We start from the raw sequence: 20,606 nt of genomic DNA, 5'->3' as shown, positions 1-20,606 counted from the left end.
GGGGCACCAAAGGCGCCGGGGCGGGTCGCGGCCCGTGAGCCATGGCCGCTGAGCCTGCGCGTCCGGAGCCTGTGCTCCGCAGGGGGTGAGGCCACAGCAGTGAGAGGCCCGCGTACAGCAAAAAAAAAAAAAAAAAAAGACATTTCTGCTTTCAACAAAAGACAGAGTAACAGGGACCAACCAGATTTACCTTGCCACTTGTATAAACAAAAACAAACAAATAAAATACATGAAACAATGGTTTTTCAAGACAATGGACATCAGGCATTAAAGGGCAGTTATTCCTGAGATATAGGAAACAAACAAGGTGAGTCCCTGTTGGGCTGTATCCTGCAGGCTTGCAAGCCCTCTGTTTGCCCAGCCTCAAGACTGAAGAAAGAGCCCGGAGCCAGCGACAGAGACATCAATGGTTTAATGGATGGAGGGAATCTTACGTGTCTGAAGCAAGGTCCTGGAGCAACACCCTACCCAGTGAGTCAGATGGTGGGCAAGACAAGGCAGCAGTCTTTGCTACCTGGGGAGAGGGAGGTTACCAGTTATAACAGAAGTTGACGTCAGGTTGGCTCATCGGTTACCAGAGAAACGAGCAGAGGAGCATGCCTCTCAATGACCCTTTGACAAACTATCATATTGGAGAGAGTTCTGACCTAAAGATTAGAACAACCACTAGCTGTTGCAGGAGGCAAGTAGGTAGGCATTTACTGATTAGGCTCTATGATTAAAAGGGAAGGTCAGTCAGATGAATAGGGTGTAGGTAAGGCAGGGACTGCTCCAGCAGGGAATGTAAGGAAAGCAAGAGAACAGCCATTTGGGTGGCCTGACCATACAGTCCTACAATTGTCCCAGCTTACTTAATTAACATTTCTAGAACACTCTACCCAAAAACAGAAGAAGACATGATCTTTTTAAGCACACATGAAATATTTAGCATAATTGCAGTGACATGGATGGACATAGAGACTGTCACACTGAGTGAAGTAAGACAGAGAAAGACAAATATAATATGATATCACTTATACATGGAATCTAAAATATATGGTACAAATGATCTTATTTACAAAACAGAAGCAGAGTCACAGATGTAGAAAACAAACTTATGGCTACCAAGGGGGAAAGGTGAGGAGGGGGAGGGATAAATTGGGAGATTGGGATTGACATATACGTACTACTATATATAAAATAGATAACTAATAAGAACTTACTATATAGCACAAAGAACTCTACTCAATACTCTGTAATGGCCTGTATGGGAAAAGAATCTAAGAAAGAGTGGATATATGTATGTGTGTAACTGATTCACTGTGCTGTACAGCAGAAACTATACTCCAATAAAAATTAATTAAAAAAATAATTACAGATGCTTACAACAGGTATGATATAAATAAACAAGGTACTATAATTTTCACACAAAAAAATATTTAGCATAATAGACCATACTCCTCCAGGCCATATAACGAATCTCAATAAATTTAAAAGGACTTAAGTCGAGGGGCTTCCCTGGTGGCGCAGCGGTTGAGAATCCGCCTGCCGATGCAGGGGACATGGGTTCATGCCCCGGTCTGGGAGGATCCCACGTGCCACGGAGTGGCTGGGCCCGTTAGCCATGGGCACTGAGCCTGTGCGTCCAGAGCCTGTGCTCCACAACGGGCGAGGCCACAACAGTTAGAGGCCCGCGTACTGAAAAAAAAAAAAAAAAAAAAGGACTTAAGTCATAAAGTGTCTTCTTCGACCAAGGAATTTCATTAGTAATTAATAGCAAAAAGATATCTGGACAATCCTCGAATATTTGGAAAGTAATAACACACTTCTAAGTAACCCATGGTCAAAGAAGAACTCAAAATGAAAGTTAGAAAGGTTTTGAACTGAATGAAAGTACAATATACCAGAATACATAACATGCCACCAAAGCAGTAATTAGAGGGAATTTATAGCAATAAATGCTTATATTAGAAAACAAGAAAGGTCTCAAATCAATGAACTCAGGCTTCTACTTTAATAACCTGAAAAAGAAGAAAAAAATAAAGCACAAGTAAGCAGAAGAAAGGAAATAATAAAGATCAAACTGAAAACCAATGAAATAGAAAACAGGAAAACAATAGAGGAAATCAATACACCAAAAGCTTCTTTAAGGTAAATAAAATTGGTAAACCTTTAGCCAGATTGATGAGGGAAAGAAAAAGAGAGAACACAAGTTACCAATATCAGGAATGAGATTGGTGACATCACTATAGATTCTACAGATATTAAATGAATAAATAAGGGACTATTATGAACAACTTTATGCCTATAAATTTGAAAGCTTATATAAAATGGAAATATTCCTTGAAAGACAAGAACTACCAAAGTTTGTTCAAGAAAAAAAAAAATAGGTAACCCAAATTGCCTTATATCTGCAGAAGAAATTGAAATTATAATAAAAACCTTCTCACAAAGAAAACATCAGGCCCAGATAGCATCACAGATGAATGCTACCAAACGCTTAAGGAAGAAAAAATACCTACCAATTCTACCCAAACTTTTCCAGAAAATTGAAGAGAAGGGAATACTTCCCAAAGCATTCTTTGAGGCCAGCATTAATCTGATACCAAAGCCAGGTAAAACATTACAAGAAAAGAGAACTAAAGACCAATATCCTTCATGAACATAAATGGAAAAAATTCTAAACAAAATGTTAGCAAATTGAATCTCACAATATTTAAAATCAAATGGGCGTATTCATGTGTAAACAAATGAACCTCATAGTAACAAATATTAACTCAAAATGGACCAGAGATCTAAAAGTAAAGTCTTAAAATATAAAGTATTTAGAAGAAAGCACAGAACATCATCATGACCTTGGATTAGGCAAAGATAACTAGATTTCAGAAGCATGATCCATAATAGAATAAATTGATAAAGTGAACTTTATCAGAATCTAAAATTTCTGCGCTTCAAAAGACAATATTAAGAGAATGAACAAATAAGATACAGTCTGGGGAAAATATTTGCAAATTATATATCTGATAAAAAACTCATATCCACAACATATTAAAAACTCTCAAACCTCAGTAATAAGAAAACAATCAAATAAAAAATGAGCAAAATATTTGAGCAGCTACTCCACCAAAGAAGATATATGGTTATCAAATAAGTATATGAAAAGATTTTCAACATCACTAGTCATTAGAGAAATGCAAATTTATTTATTTTAAATTGAGGTATAATTGACAAATAAAACTGTATCCATTTAAATTATACAATATATGTATACATTGTGAAATGATTGCCATGATAAAGTTAATTATCATATCCATCACCTCACATAGTTACCTCTTTTTTTTTTTTTTTTTGGTGAGGACACCTAAGATCTACTCTCTTAGCAAATTTCAATACATAACAATACATAAACTTATTAATTACATACAGCACGATGCTGTATGAGAAATGCAAATTTAAGCCACAATGAAATATCACTATACTCCTATTAGAATGGCTAAAATTTAAAAGACTGACCATACCAAGTGTTGACAAGAATATTAAATTCCAAGGGCTCCCATAACAAAGTAATACAAATTAGGTAGCTTAAACAACAAGATTTATTGTCTCACAGTTCTGGAGGCTAGAAGTCCAAAGTCAAAGTGTCAGAAGGTTGGTCCCTTCTGAGGGCTGTGAAGGAAAGATCTGTTCCATGCCCCTTTCCTAGCTTCTGGTGGTTTTCTGGCATTCTTTGGCATTCCTTAGCTTGTAGATGTATCACCGTAATCTCTGCCTTCATCTTCACATGGTATTTTCCCTGTATGCATGCCTGTCTCTCTGTCCAAATGTCACGATGACCTCATCTTCACTTGATCACCTGTAAAAACCTCATTTCCAAATAAGGTCACAAGTACTGAGGATTAGGACTTTAACATCTTTTGGAAGGACAGAATTCAACCCATAACAGTGAGGAGGATATGGAGGAACAGAAACTCACATACTACTGGTGGGAAGGTAAAATGGTACAACCACTTTGGAAAACAATTTGGTAGTTTCTTAAAAAGTTAAATACATAACTACTCTGTTATCCAGTTATTCTTCTTGTAGGTATTTACTCAAGAAAAGTGAAAGGATGTGTCCACGTGAGGATTTATACATGAGTGTTCTTCGCAACTTTATTTATAATAGCACAATACTAGAAACAACCCAAATATCTATCAATATGTAAATGGATAAACAGACTGTGGTATATCCATACAATGGAATATGACTCAGCAATAAAAAATAATTGAAATTTTAATGTATGCAACAATATGGCTATATTTGCAAATAATGATATTGAGTGAAGAAACCAGACCCCCAAAAAAGCATATGCTATATGATTTCATTTATATGAAATTCTGGAAATTTCAAGCTAATCTATAGTGACAGAAAGCAAATCTATATTTGACTGGGGTCTGGGATGGGGAGGAATAGAAGAGAGGGCTTACCAAGCATCACAGTGGAATTAGGAAGGATGATGGATATGTTCACTCTCTTGATTATGATAACAGCTTCATGGGTGTAAAGATATGTCAAAAATTCTTAAATTGTACATTTTACATTTATGTAGTTTATTGTTTGTCAATTTCATCTCAATAAAGGTCTCCTATAATTTTCTAATTCACTGGATTCACTAGGAATATGCTAAAAATGTTATTTAGCCCATCAATCTTAGTTTAAAAGGCTGAGGTTTCTGGCCTTATATTAATAAATTGCTTTTTTTCTAGTAATAAAATGAAAACAAAGCCACTATGCAGGAACAAAACTATATGTTGATTTAATACAGGAAAAATTAAGTTATATTCACAAATTCCTGGTCATTTAGCTAATCATATCTTCCCCTTTTACAAAATCCATACATTCGACAACACTGTGACTCCTGTTTTAACTTAGAAAAATTGTTAAGGTATGGAAAAGCTAAGCAGCATGCCTTGGAAGATTCTAGAAGCCGAGCAATATAAAACAGGTTTGCCACGTTCTCAGTGCTCTATTCACTTAGCTTTGCAGTGTAGCTTCAGAAAGCTACCCTGGACTTTAATACTTAACTGGTTTAAACTAAGAAGGGCAGGTAAAGACTTTGTCTAGTTCCTTTTCATAGCCCCATGACTATCTCATGTCTATTTTTTCTTCCACACTGAGCTTTAACATTTTGAATTGTCTTAGAAATAAAACTTGACAAGTCTCCAACCCTCCAAGCACACATGATAAGACAAGTAGGAACACACCATAGACTCTCTGCCCCTGATCCATTGGGATCATTTTCCCTCCTGCAGAATGGCTGTGGGTCCCAGAGTATCTGGGTGTCCCTGCTGGTGCGTGGCATTCGACTCACGTTATTTCTCATTTTACAACAACCCTGAATGGTAAGATTTTATTGTAGGTTTTTTTTTTTTTTTTCAAAATTGTAATTAGGTATTACCAAATAAAGTAATAAACAACTTTTAACTTAGAGTGCAAAATAAAAGCACCTTATTTTAAAGGTGCAAAAGCAAGAAAATATGACATCAGACACACTAGGTTCCAGAGGAGTAGAAAGTTGCTAAATACAGAAATCTATTTTGTTCACAAATTGGAAGTTCACAACATTAGTCAATCCAGAGAAATACAACTAACTGAATTTGAACATGTGGGCGGAGAAGAACTCATTGTTTGAAAACTGCACTAGGAAGAACAAGTATGATGAAAAGAAAACATGTGAAGAGCTGGAATAGTATGATCAGAGGATGTTAATTTATAGTACGTGGCAAAGGAAAGAAAGTTGGTATTTGTAGTCACCTTGAAAGGAATTCACTACCGAGTAGTACTTCATTTCAAGTCAATGAAAGAAAGAAGCTGGAAAGTTAAAAGGATTATTAAAATTTAGCCTTTTAAAAGACATGAATGCCAGACATTGGCATGACCTACATAAGAGCAACTTGATTAAGAGAATAAAAATCTATGTTAACATGAAGTCACTGCTGAATGTGAATACCAAGGGAAGATGGAGTAAAAGATCCAAAAGGCAACAAATCAGACTACAACTATCATATTTTCAAAATTGTAATTAGGTATTACCAAATAAAGTAATAAACAACTTTTAACTTAGAGTGCAAAATAAAAGCACCTTATTTTAAAGGTGCAAAAGCAAGAAAATATGACATAAACTTATCCATTTTTAAATAGTCATCTGTGTGATGGGTAAATGCCATTTCAAAACATTTTCAATAGAAAAATGATTTATAAATCAGTTTTCAGAAGATCAAAAAAATCAATGTTTAATACCAACTTTAACTATAAATATAACCATTGTCATCTCTCCTGTTTTTTGCTCTGGACGCGCAGGCTCAGCAGCCATGGCTCACAAACCCAGCCGCTCCGCGGCAAGTGGAATCTTCGCGAACCGGGGCACGAACCCGTATCCCCTGCATCGGCAGGCGGACTCTCAACCACTGCACCACCAGGGAAGCCCATCTCTCCTGTTTTTGCTTCTTTATATCTTCTGCTCTTTGCGTTTTGGAGAAAATATTGCATTGTAAGGCTGCCGTCTTTTTGGACGAGGACAAGATCTTCTTTAATGTAACCTCTTTCCACACAAGTCTGAGTGGAAGGAAAACCAACTTCCCAGAAATTCTCTGGTGTGTTGGGTGGAATGTAGCAAAATCGGTGTCTTGAGTAGGAAGGCAACTTGTTTTCTCTTTCTTCTGCTGGAAATTTTTATGGTAGGTTTTTTTTTATTTATATAGTGAGGAAACTCAGCAAGATTATGTAATTTGACCAAAGGAACACAGCTGAGAAATAATGGAAGAAGAATTTTTAACCCATCACCTCTACCCTGCTCTCTCTCCTCCTCCTCCCTTTACCTAGTCCTTCAACATGTGAACACACCCACAGACTCTGCTTCAACTTATCAGGGAATTCTTTAGATGAAATCAAAAGGTGCAGCCACCCCTCTATTTTGTTATTGTTTCTATTTAAAAGGTGCATTGGTGATTACAAAAACTACCTTACGCACTTTCCTGAATATTAAATGGAATAGGATATCTAAATTACTAGAAAATGATTAATAAATGGTAAAATAAATATTGACCCATCACTAGGCTTTCCCATTAAGTTCTGGAAAGTTATAGCCTGCAGGGTGACAACCAGAGATGCACGGCTGGAGAAGGCTCTTTGGTAGCACAAGTTTCCAAATGGGGCCCCTAGCGTCAGGCAGTCCCATACCCCGTGACAGCCAGGCCAGGTCTCGCGGTCTGCGGTGGCTGCCCATACTTTGCTTCTCCCTCCCTGTGTGATTACAACACAGCCAAGTGGAAACTTTACATCTAAAACTCACCTCTCTCCCTGAACTGAGAGGTCTCTTGTCGGTTTCACTTTTTTTTTCAAGTGCCAGACATTACCTCCTGCCCTCATCTATTCAGAATCCAATGCGCGTTCATGGGAGAAGCGAGACGTTCCCCACCCCAGCTGCACATTACAATCACTTTGGGAGCTTCCTTGAATCAGAATCGCTGGGGGTAGGGGCCTCCGTATTGGTGCTTTTCAAAAGTTCTCCAGGGGACTCTGACCACGGTGAGGGCTGAGCACCACTGGGCCAGCTGGGTTTCAGCAAACATGTGACATGCTCCCCGGAGGGGTCTCCTCTTTCCTCTACAGATGGTGCCCCTTTGCCTGCTACCTCTGCACATCCTCTACGAGGTTACGTGTGAGAAGCAGAGGAGAGCATGAGTATATGCGGAAATTAGGCTGTGTGCGGACAGGGGAGACTTAAGATACCCTGTGAAGACCCAGTCAAGACAGAGGCTCAGCTAAAACTTCCAAGTGAGTGGAACTTTCTGGCTAAATACCACACACTGGGAAAGCCGTTAATTGAATTAAATTGATATAAAGTGCTGCCCAGACTAAGGTGAAAAACTAGTTCATTAACTCATTATGGAAATTGGCCCTTAGCCCAATGAATTTTTACTTGTTTTCACCCCTTAGTACTCCAGTCACTGTGGGTGTTATTAGTTAAAATTCCACAGTACTGGTAAATCACAACATAAAGCAATATTTTGAACACATCCAGAAGTGTTTAATAAATGGCTGGGGGAAAGCTGCTGAAAGTACATATTAAATAGGTTAGAAAACTCATGTCTTATGTAAACCAATATTCTCTTTTATCTACAGTACAGTTTCCTCTTAATGAGATAGCTTATTACGTGAAGTTAATGAGTAGTTCAGGGTAGGGCTTTAACAATAAGTCATTTAAGCTCTCAGTATCCTCATCAGTATATAATGACTGTAATAATACCTACTTCACAGTGTAACCGTTGAGGGTATTATCTAATAATTGTAGTAACATCTCATGAGCACTCACTACTTGCCAGGTTTGGTGTGTTTTGCATGTATTATATTATGGGGTGGGCACCTGTAGTTCTCCCTTTTACAGAAAAGAAAGAGAGGCCGGGCGAGGCACAGTGATTTGGTGTAGGTCACAGAGCAGACTCCCACCCAGGCAGACTTACCTCTTCACCACCACGCTGTGCATACAGCAAGCACTCCAGAAATGGCAGCCCCATGGAAGAAACAAGGTCTATCATATGGCTTTTCTCTCTACCCAGCAAGAGACCAAATCAATCCTCATTCTTTGCTTGCCCCCCACATATTTTTTTATGCAAGTAATAACAATAATAAAAACTACCTTTGCTGAGTGTTTACTCTTCCAGTCACTGTTCTAAGCCGCTTCCAGGTATTTACTCTTTTAATCTCCATAACAGACCAATGAAATGGCACTATTATTGCTCCAAGTTTGCAGATGAGGCAACTAAGGCACCTGGAGATAAAACCTGCCCTAGTCATACAACCAGCAGATGACAAACCCAGGGTCTGAGACTGGCAGTATGGCCCCAGAGCCCCCTCTGTCTGCCTCTGCTTGTCCCCCTGTGATCATGGAGCCACGTCCTGTGAGATCCCATCATCATCATCAACTTCTCTCCTGCCAATATCTTCAACTCCCTGTAGGTAATATCCTGATTGGGTGACATCAATCTGGATGAAGCCCAGCGTCCACCTTCTCCCTGCAGGTACCTGGGCTACTGAGCATCATTAAGAAAAAAAATTGGGCTTCCCTGGTGGTGCAGTGGTTGAGAGTCCGCCTGCCGATGCAGGGGACACGGGTTTGTGCCCTGGTCTGGGAAGATCCCACATGCCGCGGAGCGGCTGGGCCCGTAAACCTGCTGATGCAGGGGACACGGGTACGTGCCCCGGCCCGGGAAGATACCACGTGCCGCCGAGCGGCAGGGCCCATAAGCCAGGGCCGCTGAGCCTGCGCGTCCGGAGCCTGTGCTCCGCAACGGGAGAGGCCATAACAGTGAGAGGCCCGTGTACCGCAAAAAAAAAAAAAAAGAAAAAAAAGAAAAAGAAAAAAAAAATCCACTCTAAGATCATAGTCCCTGACCACTTCTGGGCCCCTGGTTATGCCCAGATTTCCAGCCACATTTCCCCAGCAGCCCTCTCTGAGGACATCAGAGCCAATCTCACCTCCTCTCCCCAACTCCAGCTCTCCACTCATCCTCAGCAGATGAACACCCCTGCTACTTCACAGAGAAACTAGAACTTAGCAGAGGAGAGAACTCTCAACTCTACCTTCACTTTACAGATTTACCTGTGTCTACAACCATTATTTCCTATACTCCTGCTATAACGGGAGGCATCACCTTCCTTTCTAAAGTGAATCCTTTCACTTTTTGCTCTGGAAACTTCTTCCTTCTCAAGGACCTCACTCTGAATTTTCCAACAGTAAGTATCTTTGAATTGCCCCTCTCTGCTGGATCCTTCCCATCAGCATTTAGGTGTGCTCAAGTCTCTCATCTAAAAAATAACAAAGTAACAAAAATAACAGCAACCGGTTCACCCTCATCCCCAACCATATACGCACAGCCTGTACAGCTACATCTCCTGCTTCCTACAGCCACCAACTACTGGGAAGAGTCATCTACCCTTGGTGTCTTTGCTCCTAGTCATCCCCAAACCACTGATGTCCCTTCTCCTCCAACCATTAGGAGCACTCTCCCCAAGGTCATAATTACCCTCCTCGTCCCCAAATCCAGTGCACATTTCTGCCCTTAAATCCATTGATGTCTCCAGAGAATATGGAGCTGTCAATGATTCTGTCCTTGAAACACTCTTCCCCAGCTTCCAGACACCTAACTCCTTCTCAGTCTGTTTCTCTAGCTATCCCCAAATGTTGTTCCCTATGATTCTTTTCAGGCTCTCCTCTTTTCTCTTGACCTACAACAATCACATCTACTCCCATGGTTTTAATTATCAACAACAGATAACTTCCAAATCTATGCTTTCTGACTTTAATACCCATATATGGAACTGCCCCCTAGACATCTTCACCAGCCTCTCAACATATCCCAGACTGAAACCCTACTCCATCCCCAAACTTGTTTCTCAGAGGATGAAGCCACTAGGTTGCCATGCCAGAAGTGGGACATCATTCTTGATAACGCTCTCTTTCTCCCCAACACACCCGCTCAAACACTAAGTCCTGTTGATCTGATCCTTCCTCTTATACATCTCGCAAGGTGTGTTCACTTTCCCCAGTCTTCTACTCTCTCCTTTCTAGTCCAGACAAGAGCCATCTCTTTATCCAGGATCCTGCTGCAGCCTCTTAACCCTTATGAATTGCTCACCTCCAGTCCATTCTCCATACTATGGCAGGAATGTTCTTTCTAATATGTAACACATAAATCTGGTCACAATGAAACCCCCTAATGGCTCCCTGCTGGCTCTAGCATAAAGGTTTTTTAACATGATTTAAGACCTAATCTCAGCTTTCCTATTTAGCCCTAATGTTCCTAGAACCTCCCACCTCAGTACCCAATCTCCCTGCTAAAAGAACTTCTCAAACACCTCATGTCCACTCTTGCCTCTATTCCCTCTGTTCTGGAACACTTTTCTGCTCAGCTAAGTCTCTCCTCTCCCATCAGCCCCCCATTCCCATTCCCAGGCAACCACTCACCTGCTTTTTGTCACCACATTTTAGTTTATAATTTCTAGAATTTTATGGAAATTGAATCATAAAGTATGTACTCCTTTTTGCCTAGCTCTTTCACTCAGCATAATTATTTCAAGATGCAACCACATTGTTACACGCATCATCTGTTCATTCCTTTTTATTGCTGAGCAGGGTTCCATTGCATGGATATACCTAAATCTATTTATCTAATCATCCGTTGCTGGATATCTGAGTTGTGTACACTTTTGGGCCATTACAAATAAAGCTGCTATGAACATTCATGTACAAACTTTATATGGACATGTGTTTTCATCTTTCTTGAGTAAACACTTAAGGGTGGAACGGCTGGATCATATGGTTGTTGTACTGGATTGAATAGTGTCCCCCCAAAACCATGTCCACATGGAACCTCAGAATGTGACTTTATTTGGAAATAGGGTATATTCAGATGTAATTAGTTACCATCAGGTCATACTGGATCAGAGTGGTCCCTAAATGCAATACTGATGTTTTTTTAAGAGAGATATAAAGGGAAGAAATCCATATGATGTTGTACCACAAGCCAAGTGATGCTAAGAATTGCCAGCAACCACCAGAAGCTGGTTGAGAGGCATGGAACAGACTGTCCCTCAGACGTTCAAGATGGAACCAATCCTGCCGACACTTTGATTTTGGAGTTCTGGCCTACAAAATTGTGAGAGAACTAATTCCTGTTGTTTCAAGCCACCCAGTTTATGGTGCTTTGTCACAGCAGTTCTAGGAAACAAAGCAGTTTTATGGTTTTTTTTTTTTTAACTTCTTAAAAGACCATCAAACAATTTTCCAAAGTGTTTGCACCATTTTACATTCCTATCAGCAGTGGGTAAGAGTTCCAATTTCTCCTCATCCTTGCTGGCACTTAGTGTGGTCAGTCTTTCTAATTTTAACCATTCTAATAGATGTGTAGAAGTACATCACTGTGGTTTAAATTTGTATTTCCCTAATGTCTAATGGTCTTGGAAATCATTTCATGTATTTATTTGCCATCTGTTCATCTTCTTTGGTAAAGTATCTACTCAAATCTTTTGCCCATTTGATATTTGGGGTTTTTTTTTTTATTATTATTGAGTTGGAGAGTTCCTTATATATTCCAGATACAAGTTCTTTATCAGGTATATGATTTGCAGATATTTTGTCCCAGTTGGTGGCTTTTCCTTTCATTCTCTTAAGCATATCTTCTGAAGTTAGCTAGTTATTCAAGGTGCCAATTTGGATGTCACTTTTTCTTGGCATCACTTTCTCTGAGCCTCAAGCTTTGGAGAGTGGCCCTTCTAAGTACTTGTCAAGTTTCAGACGCATTCTCATATCATGACATGCATTGTAATTGTTATTGTATTAGTTTGTTATTGTAATTGCTTGTCTACCTATTTGTTTCTCCCCCAGACTCAGAACTCTGTGATCGTGGTCAAGGACTCATCACACGCTGCTCTCTGTTGCATCCTCCACACCAGTACTGCGATGGACAGAAGACGCTCACGTTCATAGTCACTGTCTGTCTCTCCAGACTCACCGTCCATAGTTCTCCACCCTGCGCTGTGTTCTGGAAAGCTGACTTCTGTGGACTCCTGGACCACTGACTCCCGGCTGGGTCAGCCAATTGGAAGAGATCAGAGGGCAGGAGAAGAAGGGACAGGCTCTTCATTTTCTCAGCTTCCTCCCTGACAGGCTCCAGTTTGCTAACAATTGCTCTTCTCCTGTCCTGCCAGATGGCCCCTGTCGCAGAGGTACAGCTCTCAGAAGGCCCCTATAACTGCTCCCTGCCAGGTTCCTTCAGGCCCCGATACAGTCATGACAGCTTCCAGCACTGGCTAGAACCTAGGTCTTTCCCTTCCTGTTTTGGCTCCCTTAACTCTGCCCATAACCTTGTAAATAGTGTTTCACTATAAACCACTATAAATCAGGGTCTCACCCTTTCTTGCGGAGACTCTGATTCCTACAGTGCTCAAAATACATTTGTTAATCTTGACCCTCACCATAACCCACACATTAAGTAAGTTTTAAATCCCTGAATCTTCTTCACCATTTTCATTCAACATCATTCAGGTTTCTAATATTTTTCTCAAGTTTCAAATGACTCCATACACTATATTCCTGTCCACCTCCTTCCTTCCTTCCTTCCCTCCTTCATTCACACAGCAGAGACTTTTGGAGAATTTACTAAGTGCCAGGAACTGTGCTGCCCTGGAGAATCAAAGAGAAGGAAAATGTAGTGGGTTCCTCAAGGAACCTACATTCAGGTGACAGCTATAAATAAAGAAGTAATTCTAATTCAAAATGATGGAAGATGTACAAGGCCTGCAGGTGCAGGTGTTCTGGGCCGCAGGGGGCAGGAGACATCATTTCAGCAGGACAGAGCTCTGCAGAGCTCGCTCCTGAGCTCCCCTTGGCTCTTTGCTGCCCCGCTTCCTCCCCCCACCCTCACAGCTCCCATGAAAGGACATTGAAAATATGCTAGACTCTGTCCCAAGCACTGCACAATCTTATCTCATTTAATACAGCAGCAAATAGTACCATCTGCATCTTACACGGAAGGAAACTGAGGCTAAGGAGACTAAGTAACCGGCTGGTAAGTAGCAAAGCACCTACTTTCACCATCACACTACCCTACCTCCTGAATCTGAAACAGACGCGAGACCCGGGTATGCGGAAGGATCTTTTTTTTTTTTTTTTTTTTTTTGCGGTACTCGGGCCTTTCACTGTTGTGGCCTCTCCCATTGTGGAGCACAGGCTCCAGACGCACAGGCCCAGCGGCCGTGGCTCACGGGCCCAGCCGCTCCGTGGCATGCAGGATCTTCCCTGACTGGGGCACGAACCCGTGTCCTCTGCATCGGCAGGCGGACTCTCAACCACTGCGCCACCAGGGAAGCCCGAAAGATCATTTTCTTGAAGGCGTAAAAGTTTTTGCCACAGATTTCCACCTCAAAGAGATGAAAACGAGCCCTTCTGGAATCTTCTAATCATTGAATAGGAAATTTGGTGTCAGTAGGCCAGGAAGCTGTCATCACCATTCTTCATTACGCTAATTGCTTTGAAGACGAAATATGGCTGGTTTCTCCTCTTTATCCTGCTCATATTCATAGCTCTGCTACTTTGGAATATTATCTGCTCTGGGTCAGGGAAGGCTTTTTTCCCCCCACTAGAGAGAGGATACAACTGAAGCCTGTAGCAGGTGGATGTCTCACCAGGATCCCACAGCCAGTGGGAGGTAGTCCAGCATCCCAGTGACCGACCTCCTTTGCCAGGCTGCCCAGTAGCCACCCTTTGCTTCCGCCAGGCCCGCCTACTCACTCTCTCCCGTGCAAGTGTTTCTCACTCCAGACTTTGTATTTTCTCTCATGGCTTCTTCCCATCCTAGAACAGCCTCTTCCTCCTAAATACCCTTCACCCCATCTGAACACATCTAGCCCTGCTCAATCACTCTAGCCCCTCCTGGCCTCTCCCACTTTTACGTTCACTGCACTGCACCTCACCAAAGATTAATATTAAGGCTGCACTTTCCTACTTAATTATGCCACTTGGATCGCGCTCGGCTGCCTCAGTAGATGCCAGCCCACTCAGACAGGGCTGAACCATCTATACTTTGGGGTAATTCCCATAACACATGATGCAGTGCTGAGTCACAGGAGAGATTTATAAGTACATCATGACTGAGGTCTATATAGTCTCGTATGCTGAAAGCATCCTTTTTCTGCATGTTTCAGGTAGGGATGCTGACTTCTATATGTAATAATATGCTATTGACTCAGGGCACACTTTGGAACTTTTCACATTCTCTCAGCCACACCTCTTACTCCAGCCACCTCTGCAGCAGCCAGCCCTGCACAGTTTCCCTCTGGGGCAACGTGACAGCACCTCACCTCTGGCCATGCCATGCACCTGTTGCTGCCTGCCGCAGGGCTTTCTGGTTGCCAAGGCATGGGACCAAGCTTGGAGCTTACCACTGCTACGGAAGTGTGCAGAGGAGTTAATAACACTAGGACCACCTTCACCAGCAGAGACGGTCAGCCTAAGGATAAATGTTTCCCCCTTTCCTCTTCTCCCCAGGACAGACAGTTCTGAGACCTTCCGAGGTTCCTGCAGGACTGAGCGCATGTTGCTACGACAGTGGCCAAGGCAGTAGAGCTGTCCTTGCTTCCTTATTTCACTCTGATCTTCAATCCCACTCTCTGCCAGAGATCTCAACCCAGGCTCTGCTTTCTGGAGAACCAGGCTAAGACAGTTTTATTAGTCTGTTTGGGCTGACTCAACAAAATCTCAGAGACAGGGTGGTTTAAACAACAGAAATGTATTTCTCACAGTTTTGGAGGCTGGAAAGTCCAAGATCAAGTTCCTGAAGGTTTTGGTTTTTGATGAGGTCTGTCTACCTACCTTGCAGATGGCTACATTCTTGCTGTGTCCTCACATGGCCTTTCCTTAGTGCCTGGATGAAGAGATCTCTCTCTTCCTCTTCTTATAAAGCCGACCTTATCTAGGACCCCACATTTAAGACCTCATTTAAATTTGATTAACTCCTAAAATTCCTATATCCAAATAAAACTACATTTGGGGGGTTAGGACTTCCACATATGATTGGGGAGCTGGTGGGACACAATTCAGTCTAAAGCTGACAGTGTTACTCAAAAATATTGGTTTGGTCTTGGCCAACAGGCAGATGAGAAAGGCAAGGTTCTCCAAGACCCCATCACCTTCCTTTTATTTTTTTAAAGCTCCCTTTTGCTTTCTTCCCTCCTCTTATGTTTTAATGTCTAGCGTCATGAGCAATGTTTTGTTTAATGACTATTTAGGAAAGATCTTACATTAGCCTGTTCTCATAAATATTGAATGTTTCTAGTGTTCGGCTAGTTATTTGAAAGACTACCCTTAGAAAGACTACATTCTAGTCAGGGTTTTCCTAGTTTAGGGAGGAACTTTTGCCAAGTTAAGGAGTAACCTCTTCTTAGAGCAAATCACTTTGCCTTTCTGGACCGGTTTTCGACAACGCGGTAACAGCTGTAACACGGGATAACCCACTATTTTGCTGGGTTAGGAGGATCCAAGGAGATGGAAGGGGGAGGTAGTTTTTAAATGGGAGAGGAGCTCAACAATGGAAGAACCTTCAGCGTACTCTGGAGTAAAGAGGGTGGAGACCCCGGCGCACCCCCAGGGATCTCTGGGCTCCACATTCCAGGGGAGAGGAGGTCCAGAGCGCTCCCAGCGCGCCTGGGTCCACGGAGCAGCTCGCTTTACTCTAAGCTGCCTGCTGCCAAACCCGCAGTGTTTACCATAATCCGGGTGGCTTGCAAACCCAGATGTCAGACATCCCGACCCAGAGATTCTCAACTCGCTCACCCCCAACTCCTATTTGGCCTCCGCAAGAAGGAGAGAGAAGGCTGGAAGCAGGAGGAGCGTGCACGGGGCAGCCTCACCCCTCCTCTCTCCCCACCCCAAAGGCAGGAATTTCTGGGATGGGCAGATGGTCCACCCCCTCTTCCTCCTCCTGCTTCAAGCCGGAGTGGGTAGGGCGGGGAAAATCTCCTAGACTTTTCCGCCTTCCAGCCCATAACCCCGAGTGTCCGTACACTGTGGCGACGTGGGTGACGGTGACGGAGTGGATCTCCGGGACGCAGGGGTGGCGAGGCCCGGGGGAGGGGTGGAGCGCGGAGGAGGCTGCGGTCCCGCCTCCCCCACCGCAGGGCCGGGCGCAGTGTCCGGCGAGCCCAGTGGTTAGCGATGCTGCTGTCGCTGCTGCCACCGCTGCTGCCGCTGCTGCTGGCGGTGCCGGCGGGCTCCGCCGAGGGCGCGGCGGTGGCACTCACCCCCGAGCGGCTTCTCGAGTGGCAGGGTGAGTGTCCCCCGGCCCAGAGGGACCAGATGGGCACGTCGGGGGCGGGGCTGGGCAAGAGGAGGAAGGGGCGAAGCTGGGGCGGGCGAGGGCGGCCGGGATTATACGGTGGCCCGCGTCTCTGCCGTCCGGAGAAAGCCCTGCGGATGGGCTAGTCCTGCACCGGGACAGGCCCTGCACCCCCTCCCCCGCCCCGCTTCCTCCAGGCTTCAGTCGGGAGCGCGGCGTGGGGCGGGGCCTCGGCTCGCAGGCGGATTGACTCGGCTGCGGCCGGGGACAAGCTGCGCGTAGGAGGGTAGGAGATGTTTCGAATGTAAACTTTCCTAGAGCGGCGTATTTGGGAGGACCATCTCCGGGATAAATGATGGCAAAAAGATGTCCCATTTTTGTCCCCTCCCAAAGCAAGAGCTATGGGTGTACGCTGCCACCTGCGGAGTGGCCCCAAGCCTAGCTTCTCCGCTCTTCCCCTTCGGGAAAGAAAACAATCTTCTCTGTTAACACCTCTCAGACCAGATGGGGAAGAGGAGCCCCTGTGGCCCCAGTGAACTTGTGAGCTGGAGCAAGTTACCCTCTTTGCTCTTCAGTTTCTCCTCTTTGAAAAATGGGGCCTGTGACAGACATAGGACCACTGAGGGTAAAATGTGATCCTTTGCAAGGCACACGGCAGGCCAGTGAGTGGAGAGTTCCTGCGGAGTTACCACTGCCATATACACGTGTACACGGGATCAACTGATCAAACATTTATTGAGCACCTACTGTACGTAAGATTCATAAAGGGCTATGGACAGAGACAGAAAGAGAGATCCCCGCTTTCGTAAATAACTGTATGGGCTGCCTCTGAGGCAAAGGAGCCAGCGTGCAAAAGTGCAAGCCACGTGTGAAGGGAGGAAAGAGGTAAGGAGAAGCTAAATAAACCAGGAGAAGCCTCCAGGCAGCCTCCATACTCTCAGCCTTTGGGGATAAGCTTGGACAGAAGGAGTAAAACATGTCACCAATGTCCGTGTTTATTTTTTTCCCCTCTCAACATATTATGTATACATTTTGGAGGTAATCTTCTCTGGACTGTATTCTCTAGCATTCCTAGGAGGCTTTACCAGGGACAGGCTGAGCAATTCTTATTCTAAAGTGGCCGAAGGTCAGAGGCCTCTTACCTCCTTCGTCAGTTCAATAAAAATGCTCCTGCAGATGCGCCTGTGACCCCATGGGGTGATCCATCTCCACTAACAGTCGCTGTGCCACGCTTATGTCTTTACATTTTAAAATGTGGGTCTTGCCTGAGCACTACATGTCTATCTAGAACAGGGCAGCAGCCGGGAGGACAGAAGCTGGAATCTAGCCGCACAGAGAGAATGCACTGGTGATCCTCTGAGCCAGGATTAGCACTGATGGGCTAATCCCTTCTATATGTAGCAGATCCAAATCCCGGCTGAGATAGTTTCTAATCAGTGCCTTCTTTTTAATAGTCAAGGACACTATGAAGTTAGAATCATCCACTACCTCCTGTCCACTCCAGGTGACAGTTTGCAAATCTGAAGGCATTTGACATAGTTGGCATAGAGATTCTTCAGATGTGAAAATGCTGCCCCTAATTTCTGAAGAGCACAGAGACTGTGTGACATTGACTGCTCCAGTCCTCACACAGGCTCCCCTCCTTGACTCCAAGCACTCACATCAGTGGAATTTCAAGTATAATCTAGATGGGTTTAAAATCAGGTTCTTCCTGTTTGTCCCAAGATGGAAAAACAAAATCTTAGCGTTAGAAGGGACCTGAGACATTGTCTACTCCAGCCATCCATTTTTCAGATGTAGAAGCTGAAATACAGCAGTGTTTTTTAGCTGTGTTTGGGTGCCTACGTTTGCCACTGTGTTCACTGGACTACATTGACTTACTCTTAGCCATGACTGGCATCCCCAGAGCAACCAGGAGAAAATATGCACCTATTTCAGTTTCACATCCACTAATAAGGGATAGGTAGTAATACAAGGCAGATTATACATATAGTGTTTTTCATCTGAAACTTTCTTTGATAGGTGTTACTGATTGATCTCTTATTTATTATAAGCATCCCAGCCTTGAGAGGCAGATGATGGAGAGTATTGTGCTGACTTTTCAGTCATTTACCAATAAATTTGTATTAAAAAATCAGTAGATGCAGTGTCATATAGTAGTTAAGTTCATGGGCCCTGGAACCAGATTGTCTGGGTTCCAATCCTGCCTCTACCATTTATCAGCTGTGTGACCTTGGGCAAGTTTCTTAAGCTCTCTGTGCCTCAGTTTCCTCATATGTAAAAATGGAACTAATAATAGTACTTACCCAAGTATTGTCCTTTTGTTTCAGTATCACCACGGTGCCCTCTTCCTCTGGCCAGTCCAGACCATTTTGACGTGTTGACAGCCCTGTAACAATTACTTCCCTGTGCACAGCACTGTACTTGGCATGTCTGCAGCCTCTCTCCTATCTCTAGTTGCTATAGCAAGGGACCTCATTGTGGTTCTGAAATCTGAGCCCTTCTTTCTAGCAAGTGCTAAAACTTGATAATTTCATTCAGGTACCCCAGATACTGGGAGGGTAGAAGAGAGATCAAAGAAGGGGACAGGGCATCCTGGGGAAAAGTGGGCATAGTCTCTGTGGAGGTTGCTAAAGGAAATGATCTGGAGGCAAGTAAAAGAATTTTGAAGCGACGTTGAGGGCTGAAAATTATAAATGTGAAATGGCCCCAACCAACATAGTAAGAGAGCTTCCCCTACAGCACTCAGCTTCCCAGCAGCAGGGGTGGAGGGAGCCCAAGTCTGTGTCAGTCCTCAGAGACGGTCAAGGTAGGCTCTTTTGAATGGCCAATGACCAAGGGAAGTGAGGGTGAAAGTAAGGAGATGAGAGAGATGGCAGAACAGGAAGGGTAGTGATTATACAATGGAAATAATGAATTTTGGAGGTGGGTCCATTCTCAGTAGTGACCAGGTCCAAGTTATTGTTGCAGAAGTGGTCACTAAAGTGAGAACAAGTGAAAGAAGGTCCTCGGAGCAGAGGGGGTCAAGGAACCGAGCGTCTGGAGCAGTACAGACATATACGTCTGAAACAAAAGTTTCATTAAAAAACAACCTTCCTGATATGATGTGCTGCTACTTTTCTACTCTGTTCTACTCTATTTTGCTTTGTAATGTTCCACTCTATTTTGATTTCATGATGCATTAATGGGCCACAGCCTGCACTGAAGAAAACACTGGGCCAGAGTGTTGGGAGTTAAAGGCCTTGGGGTGGGGAGGCCAATGGAGTGTTTGCTAGAGTCACACAGTGAACGTGAGGAAGAGGTTCAGGGCGGTGCACTCAGTATGGAGCAGTGAAGAGAGGGTGCCACAAAGGAGAGGTTTCCGAAAGAGGGTGGTAAGAGCCACCCCCTGGAGGCAGCAGTGGGGAGGAGTTGTGACCCTGAGATTTTCCCCTTAGCTCCCATGTCTAATACAAAGGTCAAAATGCCCCTCACCACAGCCAGCTGGGTGCTATTACTGCATACCCTTCCTTCACAGGTGAAGACAGGTTGAGTAACTTGCACCTACAGGAATTGTAGAGTAGGGATGTGAACCGTATCTACAAGCACTAATGCAGAGGACCCCTGTATAGCCTTGCAACCTGATAAAATAGCTCATTCTTTTTTTTTTTTTTTTTTTTTTTTTTGGTACGTGGGCCTCTCACTGCCGTGTCCTCTCCCGCTGCGGAGCACAGGCTCCGGACGCGCAGGCCCAGCGGCCATGGCTCACGGGCCCAG

General features: G+C 43.7%; 2 protein-coding genes across 5 annotated transcripts in view; both read left to right on the top strand.

Annotated features, from left to right (window-relative positions):
- Positions 1-13,083, top strand: part of ITGB6 (integrin subunit beta 6) — a 147,839-nt gene extending 134,756 nt beyond the window's left edge. For all 3 annotated transcript variants that reach the window (XM_055088087.1, XM_028478358.2, XM_028478347.2), the window contains one exon: positions 12,404-13,083. In XM_055088087.1, the coding sequence (XP_054944062.1) occupies positions 12,404-12,505 (102 nt within the window). In that variant the 3' untranslated portion in view covers positions 12,506-13,083. The remainder of the gene's footprint in view (positions 1-12,403) is intronic.
- Positions 13,084-16,523: 3,440 nt separating this feature from the next.
- PLA2R1 (phospholipase A2 receptor 1) overlaps positions 16,524-20,606 on the top strand; it is a 117,394-nt gene continuing 113,311 nt past the window's right edge. The window contains exon 1 of one of the 2 annotated variants that reach the window (XM_007127393.4): positions 16,524-16,841. In XM_007127393.4, coding sequence (XP_007127455.2) covers positions 16,730-16,841 — 112 coding nt within the window. In that variant the 5' untranslated portion in view covers positions 16,524-16,729. The remainder of the gene's footprint in view (positions 16,842-20,606) is intronic. The other variant, XM_007127392.4, reaches the window with a different exon arrangement.

Source organism: Physeter macrocephalus, chromosome 2 (genome assembly GCF_002837175.3).
Source record: "Physeter macrocephalus isolate SW-GA chromosome 2, ASM283717v5, whole genome shotgun sequence".
Taxonomy (NCBI): domain Eukaryota; kingdom Metazoa; phylum Chordata; class Mammalia; order Artiodactyla; family Physeteridae; genus Physeter; species Physeter macrocephalus.
Note: the sequence above shows the minus strand (reverse complement) of the source record. Positions and strands in the feature narration are given on the sequence as shown.